Raw genomic sequence first — 13,207 nt, forward strand, 5'->3', positions numbered from 1 at the left:
ACTCATGTAAAATACAAAAGTAAACTCTCAAATTTTTAAATCATGTCACACTTTGAACTGGACACCAAATCTGTTATCTGTTTCTTTGTCAGTTAGTGGGAAGCCTGGCATTGCATGCTGTTAACTAGTGTCTTGTACTCTGGTGTGTAACTTGACACTGCAACTCTGAGTGAGTCTTGCAGATGTGCATCAGTGAGGCGTGTTCTGTGTTTGTTCTTGATGAAGTTCATGTCAGAAAAGGCTGATTCACAAAGATAAGATTTTTCCTCATTGTTTGCGGAACCTTCTTAATCTTTTGGACATATTTTCACAGCAATCTGGCCTTAAGCTTAATTATGATAAATGTCAAATGTTAAGGATCGGAAATCTAAAGGGAACATCCTTTCGAATGGAATGCAAAGTGCCTGTTTTGTGGACAGATGGACCAGTTAACATACTTGGTGTTGTTGTCCCAGAAAATCTGGAAGATCTAGGCTCAGTAAATTATGATAATCGACTAAGAAAGCTGGACAAAATTATGCAATTATGGAAAGGGAAATCCCTAACCTTGTATGGTAAAATGTCTATTGCCAACTCGTTAATTATTCCTCAATTTATTTATTTGTTTTTGTCATTACCAGCTCCATCACAAAACTTTTTTAAGATTTATGAGCGGAGGGTCTTCGATTTTGTCTGGAATGGCAAACCAGAAAAGATTAAAAGAAAGGTTTTGTACAAAGAGTATGAATATGGGGGCCTGAAACTTCTCAACCTTGAAGCTATGTGTCTGTCTTTAAAAGCATCAATTGTTCCAAAGATGTATTTAAACATTGAGTGGTACACAAATGTCCTGTTGGACAAAAAACATGTACTGTATCAAAATGAATTGTATCCTTTTTTACAAGTGATCCCCTCCCAGAGAGTCTGCTGGAAAACATGGCGGGGTTCATAAAGGAAACAATCCACTCATAGTGGTGTTTTCAATTTTATGTGCCAGAAAAAAGAGACGATATTTTGCAGCAGTTAATATGGATGAACTCTAATATTGTAATAGATGGAAAGCCTTTCTTTTGGAAAAATATGTTTGAAAGAGGAATCATTTTTGTCAATGATATTATCAATGAGAATGGTAAAATTATGAAGTATGATGAATTTAGAGCTATGTATGGTGATGCTTGCTCAAGCTTTTCATTTTATCAACTAACTGGAGTAATTGGGAAAAGATGGAAACAAATAATTAATTATGGAACTACTAAATTATTAGTTTGTAAACCTCTAATAAGAAATTGTAGTTGGCAAAAAGGAACTATAATAAATAGAAAAATATATAATTTTTATTTAATAAAGAAATCTTTGAAGGCTGCCTCATACAACACAAATGGAAAATGGGAGGACTTTTTTGACTGCCCGTTGCCATGGGATGCCATATTCAAACTAATCTATAAAACCACTATCTATGTGCAAAATCGTTATTTTCAAATTAAAATTATTTATAACTTCTTACCCACAGGGAAAATGTTAAAATTATGGAATATGACAGAGTCAGATGATTGCCGATTTTGTTTTCAGGAGCCTGAATCCACCCTGCATTTGTTTTGGTATTGTCATATTGTGTCTTTGTTTTGGGTGGAAGTTGAAAAAATGTGTTTAAGGATTGGTTTGTTTATGAAGCTTAATGTGGTTTCTGTTATTTTAGGAGAGTTCATTGACAATAATGATTTAGTCAATTTAATTATAGTACTCGGTAAAATGTTTTTGTTTTTAAGGCCAAAAACAGATATTCACTTAGTATTACTTTCTTTAAAACATTTATTCAGTATTTTCTAACTTTAGAAAGTTACATGGTTGAAAACGATAATGATGCCAAAAAACATTAAAAAAAAGATGAGAAGTCCTCAAAGGCTTATTTTGAAAGTATAATTATGTTTGTAGATTATATGATATCTGTTGTTGTGTTCCCTAATTTGAGTGACCTGGACATAATCTGGACTGTACATAAATGCTTATTTTGAAAATGTAATTTTGTTTATAAATTTTATGCAATCTGTTGTGTTCCCTAATTTTTTTCTGTGTACATGAATAAAGGTGTGTGTTGCGGAGTCCTACTTGGACATTATCTGGACTGGGCCTGGTTTAAAAAACCCTTTAAACAAATCTAATTTCATTGACAACCTGGTCTGTTGAAGATAAGGCCCTTTTTAAAAAAATAAAATAAAATAAGATAAATAAATAAAAAACATTTTCTTGGATAAAAAAGAAAGTAAAACAATATACAAATAATTACATAAAAAATAGTAATTAATGAAAATGTTAGTGGACCAGCAGCCTATACAGTCATGTGTGCTTCAGGGACTGTGTCCCTTGCAGATGTGTTGTCTATGTTGTGGGAACCAGAATATTGGTAGCAGAAAGAAATAACTCCTTTTGTGTGAGTGGGTGTGGATGAGTGTGCATGGGGGAGGTTGTTTGGGTTGATGCACTGATTGAAAGTGTATCTTGTGTTTTTTCTATGTAGATTTAATTACAAAAAAAAAAAAAAAAATATTTTTTTTTTAAATTTTTTTTTTTTTATAACAGGCCCGCGGGCGACTCATCTGGTCCTTACGGGCGACCTGGTGCCCGCGGGCACCACGTTGGTGACCCCTGAGCTAGAGCTTCCCAGTGGGGCAATTTAGTGTGTATAAAACATAAAAAAACTTAATTTACACACCAGAAACGATGACCTGGAGCTTTGTATAAAACCTGAACAGGACAACATTCTGAAGAATTCCACTCAATGAACAATGTATAATGATTTTGAACAGACAAAAGAAAATAGCTGTTCAAAAGTGCAAGCTGACAGTCATGGCTCACTGGCTAAGCTAGAAGCTTGTTTTTGAGAGTCATGAATTTGGGGGTTGGTTTTGGGCGCAGTGTGTCGAGTCCCACAAAAAGTCTTTGAAACACCTCAAATGTTTTGGAAAGTTTTGATGGATACTCAAGATTAAGTGCATACGTCAACCCCAGAAGTAGGCAGCATGCTTTGGCTAGGTTTCCAAGATGAGTAAGGACTGGTACTCCCACAATGATGATTCCTACTGCATTTGGCTCACGACAGATGTAGATGCTCATATTCTTCATTTACAGGTCCTCATGAACAGTGGTCTCAGCAGTTCCCTTTGAGATACAAAAACAGTAATTAAAAAAAAAAAAACATGTAATTTTATATTTAATATAAGTTGTGTGATTTAATTCAGATAATGATTACTTTTGTGAAGACCATTTTGAAAACTTTTTATTTCAAATTTGAGATCTTGTACATTAAACTTGGTACAATAGATGCATTTCCAGCCACATGTTTTTTATTGGCATTTCTAATTTGCATATAAAAAAGCTGAATAGAACCACCAAAAATTAAAACAAACAAACAGTAATATGTTATATATATATATATAAATAATAATGATGATAATAATAATAATAATTAATAATAATAATAATAATTTAATTTAACCTAACTTAACTTTATACAAAAGCAGATTGCTTTTGATGGTCACTTTATCCTGCATTATCCAACATTTTTCCCCATCAGATTTGGACAACCATCTGTTGTTAAAAATAGTTTTTAATCATATTTATTTTATATTGTTTTTTATATTGGTTTTATATGTAATTGTTTTTTCTTTTTATTCAGTCATTGGTGGAGCTAAGGATAATATTTGAATATTGTTTGTAATATTGTTGTGCAGCACTTTGGAAACATTTTGTTGTTTAAATGTGCTATATAAATAAAGTGGATTGGATTGTCACACCTGCCAGCTTGTCCCAACACGCATTTACCTCTGTGAACAAGTCATTACCTGTGGTTGTCTCTTTAATTGACTGCATCAGAGCTCTCATCCAAAGTTAGCGAAAAACAGTCAATGTCTCCGGGCATTATCAGCGCAACAAAGTCCAATAAGCACTCCTTAATAAACTCTCCGTCAGAAAACGCCTTACTTTTTCTGGCGCTTTTGTGAGAAATGACGAAACTTGTCCTGACGGCTGCATCTCTGGGGGTGTGAAATATGGCACAAAGTCCTTGTTGGGTTTGCAGTTTTACCATCAACGCATCAGCCTCCCTTGCGCGCGCTTCATCAGACACATTCCGGTATTTTCCCTCGTGTTTCTTCGTGTAGTGGCGATTAAAATGATATTCAAACACAGCAACCTGTGTACCACACATTAAGCACACGGCTTTACCATTAATTTATGTAAAGAAATACTTGGCAGTCCATGTCTTGTTGGAAACACGCCATTCCTCATCAACTTTTCTTTTTTTAGCGTCTCATCACTTGTCTCTATGCACCTTCACTCACAGGTTCCCCCCGGACATACGGCATAAATAACACATTTCAAAATAAAAGCAGCACAGTTGTATTGCGCGCACGACATAGACGTTTTTTAAACTTTATTTTGTAATTTGTAATTGCGCCGTTCAATTCACTCACAATCGCACACGCGCATACGTCCACACGGAAGTAATACAAATAATGCTTTTCAAAACAAAAGCAGCACCGTTGTATTGCACACTCGACATAGATACTTTTTGAAATGTATTTTGTAATTTATGATTGGCCTCACGCGGGCCGGACAGGGATGCGCAAAGGGCCGGATGCGGCCCGCGGGCCGTACAATGCCCAGGTCTGCTTTAAATGGTGACTACTGGTGAAATTTCGGGGGGAAACAATGTTGAGATTGAGACTTACACAATGAGTGTTATTCTTACAAGAGTAGTGTTTTGCCTAGGAGTGTGCATGGACAGCAGGTCTGAGGGGGCTTCAGATAGCTCTGTCAAGTTTACCTAGCTAGCTGCTAGCAACTTTTAATGCAAGCTAGTGAAGCAGCTTTAATGTGGCTGCTTATAAACTGAAGAATAAAATATTAAACTACCACGCAAAGAAAACGCTAATTATAAACTGCACAGCTATAAACAATGTTTGGTTGAAGTTAATGAGCTGTTGGAGGTCAGAGCACATTCGAAATGGCGGTCGGCGGGAAAAGTAGCCAACTAAATATAACATTGAACCATGCATTTGAAAATGTATACATTTCAATCCTGGCAAATACTGACTTTTAACAATATACATCGTTACTTACATGAGTCCGGTAAAGTGTTTTCCTTGGGCCCCATGGCGTGAAGAGACGTGTCTGGGCTTGTTCTTCCACAGCTGCATGCAGGTGGGCGGGGCCTGACGTTTTAGGTCTGATATAAACCTTTGAACTGAGTTTTGCTAAATCAATTTATGTTGGAAGTCCAATAAAATTAATTGTATCACATAAAAAATTAAGTTACGAAAATATTCACACTTTTTACTTATAGGTAACTCAAAAACTATTAAAAAAAATAAATAAATTGATTTATTGGAATAAATATACTTTTAAAAATGAAGTAAAATGGACAATACCACTGAAAGAGTTTTTACAGTGTTGGTGGAGGCCAACGTCCACAGTGAGCGGTCTCGAATTACTGGGGGCAATGCAAACCAGACTCCTGCTCTGGTTATCCAAGGACCAGATAGCACATAGCCTGAGCACACCACTTAGGAAACCGCATATGACACGGCCAAATGCCTTTCCCAAGGACCAATGACCGGTTGGGCAAACTCCCACGCACCCTTAAAACCCTTAAAAGGGTGTAGATGTGGTCCAGTTTTCCAAGACCCGGGGAAAAACTGCACTGTATTTCCTGTAGCTGAAGTTCGACTAACGGTTGTACCCTTCTCTCCAGCACTCAGAAACAGACTTTCCCAGGGACACGGAGTAAGTGTGATTCCCCCATTCATTGACACACCCTGCAGTCACTCTTATTGAAAAGAGGGACCACCACTGTGGTCGGCCAATCCAAAAAGGTGCCCTTCCTGACTTCCATGCAATGTTGAAGAGTTAAACAAGACATTCAGGGCCTCAAGGAATTCAGGAAAAAAACTCCTTACCACTTTTTTGACTACCTCAGCAACCTCAGCCATGGTGATTAGCATGTCCTCAGACTCTGCTTTCACTATGAAAGATGTGTCAGTGGATTTGACAGGGGCTTCAAAGTACTCCTTCCTCCGCCCGATTGAGGTCAGCAGGCCTCCACCCATAAACAGTGAGGACAAGGCACTGCTTCCTTTTCTGAGGTGTCGGACAGAGAGACAAACCTGCCAAATTCATTTCCCACCAGCAGTGGAAGTGTCTTGTTGCCTTGATAGGTCTGCTACATAATCCTAAAAGAGTGCCTCAACAGTTTTTGGTTTGTGTTTTTATATAATGTTTAAATCAATTAAAGGGACCTACTTGTTTGCATTACTATTCATTCTTTTTAACTGTAAAAATCCACATGATATTCCTAACTAGACTAAATAGAACCTTATAAACCAATCAGTGGACAAAAATAGTTTGAGGCAGTGTAAGGAATAAAATAAAAATATAGACATACGTAAATTAAAAAAGAAAATATATTGTGTGATGTTTTTGCGTTCTATATTTGTTGGTGAATTATTTTACACTTATTTGAGTTGTTATCAAAGTATGCAAAAGTTGTTTGTAGTCAACACTTGCCTTTGTATGAAACAATTCTGACATTTACAATAACATGAGTGTATTGTGTGTGACCTTATATCGTTAATAAATGGTTGACTTGCTGCAATTTGGATCTATCTATCCCAACACAACTATTTACATTTTTGCCATGGAAAACAGTCAATATCCATCTATGAAAGTGAACGATATGTCATATGATCACATTATTTTGAAGTACCGTATTTTCCGGACCATAAGGCGCACCGGATTATAAGGCACACTGCCGATGAATGGTCTATTTTTGATCTTTTTTCATATATAAGGCGCACCGGGTTATAGGGCGCATTAAAGTAGTCATATTCTTATTTTTTTCTAAATGTAAAACACTTCCTTGTGGTCTACATAACATGTAATGGTGGTTCTTTGGTCAAAATGTTGCATAGATTATGTTTTACAGACCATCTTCAAGCCGCTTTCTGACAGTCGCTTCCGGATGCGCTGTTTTGTGGGCGGTCTTATTTACGTGGCTCACCTTTGGCAGCGTCTCCTCCCAGTCATCTTTGTTGTAGCGGTGTAGCGTGCAAGGACGGGGGTGGAAGAAGTGTCACACTGTTTTAATGACATTCAGACTTTACTAAAGTTCCTTGGGTGAATAATGTAAACTCACTAAACCGGTATGTTTTAGGGCTTTCGTGATGAGTTTACTGACCGATAAAAGTAAGAACTTTACTTTAGGCTTATCGACTACGGTGTTGGCAGGGACTACAAAGGCGCAATTTTTCAGGATTTATGCAGATCCCAAATACAGATCAGCAGGTACCAGAAGGTAAGAAAAGTCTCTTTTGCATAATATTGTGAAATAAAACGCGAGATAATATGTCTTACCTTATACACACACCATAATAATACTCGTATGTTGAAGCACAGTATAATCCATCAAGCGGTGCAGCATCATAGTTTACCAAAGTCGTACTAAAACATTTTGATAGATTTTTGAGCGCCGTGTGTAATGTTCTATATTTTCAATGGAACATATAAAATGTTGGTGTTGTTTACTTGAGTCATATTGCCATCATAGTGCAGTCTACACCTGTAGATTATGTTTGACTGCCATCTACTACATGTACCAAATAAAATTGCTTCGAGGTCAGTAAGCAAAACCATAATTATTCCTTACATTAGGCACACCGGATTATAAGGCGCACTGTCAAGTTTTGAAGAAAAAATAGGATTTTAAGTGTGCCTTATAATCCTTAAAATGCGGTACTGAAATATGCTGAAATGATAGTATGCACCTAGAACAGAAAAAATGTGGGTTTCATTTCTGCAATTTTACTGACTTTGTGGATTATTTCCAGTCTAATTTCAAGTCATTATGAGTATTTATATTGGAAAAGTTGGCAGCTGTCATAAATTACCTGCGGTATAGGTGAGATCACAGTCATTAAATAAGACGTCTTTAGGACTCACACAAATGCAGTCGAGGGTGTGCGAGCATGATGCGGGTTTGACTTTTGATTTGTTTGAAGTCTTTGTATTTGTTTTTCTGTTATTAAATGTATTAATCATTAGGAACTTGCAAGGAGTGATGGCATTACTGTCATAGTATGACTCAGCTATGTTGTGTGCATGTTATCCACCTAATCCAATCGCGCCAAAGAAGGGAAAGTGAGTGCCGATCAGTGCAAAAATTTACAGAAAATTACACTAATAAGAATAATTTGCATTGTCAACTTCAACACAAAACTAAAATACAGGACTGCAAGCTGTAGAGTAAACTTAAACTGATATTTGATTAGGTACTGGCCACATTTTTGGTGTTTGGGTTTTTAAGTTAGTTAGGAATCATTTGCTGCACATACCTCTTTTTATTGGCCATGTTCTGAAAAAAAAACACACACAAAAAACACTGCAAATGTATCAGGAAAAGGTGATGAAATGTTGATACTAACAACACTAATATTAAAAATACATATTGTTGCTAAAGGTAAAATGCAGGATATTTTATGCATAACTTATTAACTGATTTGGATTGTTTTTAGCCTTTTGAGACAGTTGTAAAAACTGTATGAAATTGGTGGCCGTAGGTGGAAAACATTTGGCCCATGCGTGCTTATGCATATCCCAATACGCAGATCACACACTGTGCGCAGAGCTGCGTTTTGAATGAGAAGGCGAGTGTAAAAAGTAAATTATAGAACAGTTTTTGCATTTTTGCTTGAAAAAATGCTGAGGCACACTACCAGCAGAAATCATTAAAAAACAAAACTCAGTTGACAGTAAAAAGTTGTTGTCACAATTGTTGGATATGACTTTAAACCATAACCAACCATGTGTCGATATAGCTCTTGTCTCAAAGTAGGTGTACTGTCACGACCTGTCACATCACACCCTGATTTATTTGGAGTTTTTTGCTGTTTTCCTGTGTGTGGTGTCTTGCGATCCTATTTTGGTGGCTTTTCCTGTTTTGTTGGTATTTCCCTGTAGCAGTTTCATGTCTTCCTTTGAGCGATATTTCCCGCATCTACTTTGTTTTAGCAATCAAGAATATTTCAGGTTTTTTTTTATCCTTCTTTGTGGGGACATTGTTGATTGTCACGTCATGTTCGGATGTACATTGTGGACGCCGTCTTTGCTCCACAGTAAGTCTTTGCTGTCGTCCAGCATTCTGTTTTTGTTTACTTTGTAGCCAGTTCAGTTTTAGTTTTGTCGTGCATTGGGGGGGTTGTGGTGGGGGGGTAAGGGGTAGCGGGGAGTGTATATTGTAGCGTCCCGGAAGAGTTAGTGCTGCAAGGGGTTATGGGTATTTGTTCTGTTGTGTTACGGTGTGGATGTTCTCCCGAAATGTGTTTGTCATTCTTGTTTGGTGTGGGTTCATAGTGTGGCGCATATTTGTAACAGTGTTAAAGTTGTTTATACGGTCACCCTCAGTGTGACCTGTATGGCTGTTGACCAAGTATGCTTTGCATTCACTTGTGTGTGCGGAAAGCCGTAGATAGGGCCGGCACGCAAAGGCAGTGCCTTCAAGGTTTATTGGCGCTTTGTACTTCTCCCTACGTCCGTGTACCACTCCGAACAGCTGCGTTTTAAAAAGTCATGAATTTTACTTTTTTAAACCGATACTGATAATTTCCGATATTACATTTTAAAGCATTTATCGGCCGATAATATCGGCAGTCCGATATTATTTCAAGTTTAGTTTATTCACAATACCATAGAACAATTACAATAGTAGTGAATATCATTTAAAGATATTGGTAAGTGAAAGGGTCCCCCAAATAAGCTGGAAGAAGCTTTTGACAGGGGGTCCAGAGGACAGTATATACATGGAATGATGAAAAATGGTAGCAAGCACAACAACAACAACAAAAAAAAAACAACGCTATATGATAAACACAAGATAATAGTACTAAAGCACGCATACACATACACACATACATTCATTCGACCATGCAAAACCCAACAGTAGTCAACCCCACATGAGGCATTAGAGATAGGTGGTTAATAGGTAAGTTTTCAGTTTCTTTTTGAAGTTGGAGAATGGATACCGCATCTTGAGGCTCTCATTAAGCCGGTTTCAAATCTTAGGTCCCCTGCATACAACACTTCGATCGGTACAAGCCAGTAGACGATGTTTACCTGATATCAGATCTAAGTTACGAGTGTTGTGGGCATGCTGGGGATGGTAGATAGGAACCAAGCTACAGAGCCTAAGATTCAGCCTGTGGATGACTTGATAGGTTAAACAAGCATTTTGATAAATATTGAACTCTGTCAGTCTTAAGAGATGATAATTATGAAATTATTATTATTATTATCGGACATCTCTATTTTAACCCAAATAGATGAAATTAGATCATCTCAGTGGTTGAAAAACACTGTCCTAAATTACCAATGTAACAAGCTAGGCATCATGGTTGAGTTTGAAATATCCCACACCCCGCGAAGGCAGCATCGTGTGCCAGCCTATCGCCTGGAGTCTCAGGTGAGTCCGCCGGTGCTGCTGCGCGGCTCACGTCGATGCTGCGGAGCGGCATGGCGGACGGCGAGGAGAGGGACGTTAGCCCGCAGTCAGCCCGCTGCCTCCATGTGGAGTCTCCCACCAGCTGTAGGTAAGAACCTGCGTGGGCTCGACGCCATGAGGGTGGATTCAGAGGCGGGGAGACAGAGTGTGTGTGGCTCTATAGGAGCATGATACATGGCGATGGCGCCTCTCAGCGTGTTGGTTCTGCTTTGCAAGTGTTGTTGACTTATATTTTTGACTTGGGTGTGTCTCTGCTGACTCTAATAATGTCAATTATTAAAGAAACTGACTTTAATTACATTTTTACACCGGTTCAACACCCTCAATATAATTAAATAGGAAACAATGATAATTTTTTAACGATCCGATTCATAATTTGATGTTGCCGATATGATTAAGGGGTGATATTAGTTTGTTTAGAACAGGTGTGTCCAAAGTGCGGCCCGGGGGCCATTTGAGGCCCGCAGGTAATTTTTTAACGGCCCCGCGGCACATTCTAAAAATACGATTAAAAAAAATAAAAAACCTAAAAAGTAGTATAAAAGAGCAAACAGGTGAAATGTAACAAGAAAATGTTGCAATGTTTACTCTAATAACACAAAGCTGCCATGCAGGCTGTTTCTTTCTTTAAAAAATAATAATGAATCAAAATCAATGTCATTGTGAATTATTGACCTATTCAAAGCTCCAATTACGTCACATTAAATATTCCACTTTGGAATATTTTTTGGGGAAAATATTTTGTGTCTGCCATATAAAAAACTAAGCTGTTTTGTTTAAAGAAGGGCCTAAAACGAACAAACAAAAAACATAAACGACAACAAAAGTTATAATTGACGGATAGATCTGAAGTTGATCTTGAGACTATTGTGTTAAAAAAAAAAAAAGATTTATTTTTTAATACTTTACTGAGCAGGACCCTTTTGGATCCCCAATAATTTTAGTGGGACTTCTTTTTTTTTTAAGTGTCTATTTAAGTTGCTCAAAAATAATAATGAATTAATGTTGTTATGAGTTATGCTATGAACTCCAATTATTAAATAATCTCAAATATTCCACTTTAAAATGTTATTGGGGGAAAATATTGCATATTTTGTGTTTTTTCCATTAAAAAACTGGGTTTTCTTTGACAAAAAGAGCATACAACTTAAATCTTGAAAAAACACTATATATTGACAGATAGACCTAATGTTGATCTGGAGATTTAGACCTTGAATAATAATAATAATACTAAATAATGACACACTTTTTATATTTTTTTTACCTAAACCATTTGGGGTCCCCAGGATCCAGCCTGAGTGGAGGCCTAAATGTATATTTTTTATACATATATTGTATTGGTTTTTAAAATAAACAATATCAAAATGGCCCACGCTTACTTTGATATTTCAGTGTGCGGCCCTCAGTGGAAAAAGTTTGGACACCCCTGGTTTAGAACGATATGACTCGAAACATTCCAGTGAGGTGAAATCGATTCAGTCACTTTTTTTTTAGTAAAAACAAACAATCAAGCAGTGCGACTGTGGAATAAGTACTGAAGTTTCCTATATTCCTGTTATTTCTTGTAAGGTAATTAGTAGGGATGTCCGATAATGGCTTTTTGCCGATATCAGATATTCCGATATTGTCCAACTCTTTAATTACAGATACCGATATCAACCGATACCAATATCAACTGATACTCGTGGAATTAACACATTATTATGCCTAATTTGGACAACCAGGTATGGTGAAGATAAGGTCCTTTTTTTAAAAATTAATAAAATAAGATAAATAAATTAAAAACATTTTCTTGAATAAAAAAGAAAGTCAAACAATATAAAAACAGTTACATAGAAACTAGTAATTAATGAAAATGAGTAAAATTAACTGTTAAAGGTTAGTACTATTAGTGGACCAGCAGCACGCACAATCATGTGTGCTTACGGACTGTATCCCTTGCAGACTGTATTGATATATATTGATATATAATGTAAGAACCAGAATATTAATAACAGAAAGAAACAACCCTTTTGTGTGAATGAGTGTAAATGGGAGAGGGAGGTTTTTTGGGTTGGTGCACTAATTGTAAGTGTATTTTGTGTATTTTATGTTGATTTAATAAAAAACAAACAAAAAAAACGATACCAATAACAAAAAAAAACGATACCAATGATAAAAAAAACGATACCAATCATTTCCGATATTACATTTTAAAGCATTTATCGGCCGATAATATCATCGGACATCTCTAGTAATTAGGTATAAATTAATCATGGATACAAACTAGGGTTGTCCCGATACCAATATTTTGGTACCGGTACCAAAATGTATTCCGATACTTTTCTAAATAAAGGGGACCACAAAAATGGCAGCAATGGCTTTATTTAAACAAAAAATTCTCACGGTACAATAAACATATATTTCTTATTGCAATTGTTTTCCTTAAATAAAATAGTGAACATACAAAACAACAACTTTTGTTTTATTAGTAAGTAAACAAACAAAGGCGCTTAAATTTAGCTGCTGTCATATGCAGTAACATATTGTTTCATTTTCCGTTCTATTATTTTGTCAAAAATTATTAAGGACAAGTGGTACAAAATTAATTATTAATACACTTGTTCATTTACTGTTAATATCTGCTTATTTTCTCTTTTAACATGTTTTATCTACACTTCTGTTAAAATTTAATAATCACTT

General features: G+C 36.4%; 1 protein-coding gene across 2 annotated transcripts in view; it reads left to right on the forward strand.

Annotated features, from left to right (window-relative positions):
- The first annotated feature begins 10,470 nt into the window (after positions 1-10,470).
- The window catches only part of LOC133639735 (C-Jun-amino-terminal kinase-interacting protein 1-like), an 89,830-nt gene continuing 87,093 nt past the window's right edge, over positions 10,471-13,207 (forward strand). The window contains exon 1 of one of the 2 annotated variants that reach the window (XM_062033321.1): positions 10,471-10,613. In XM_062033321.1, the coding sequence (XP_061889305.1) occupies positions 10,522-10,613 (92 nt within the window). In that variant the 5' untranslated portion in view covers positions 10,471-10,521. The remainder of the gene's footprint in view (positions 10,614-13,207) is intronic. The other variant, XM_062033332.1, reaches the window with a different exon arrangement.

The sequence above is a fragment of the Entelurus aequoreus genome, linkage group LG02, assembly GCF_033978785.1.
Source record: "Entelurus aequoreus isolate RoL-2023_Sb linkage group LG02, RoL_Eaeq_v1.1, whole genome shotgun sequence".
In the NCBI taxonomy this organism is placed as follows: Eukaryota; Metazoa; Chordata; class Actinopteri; order Syngnathiformes; family Syngnathidae; genus Entelurus; species Entelurus aequoreus.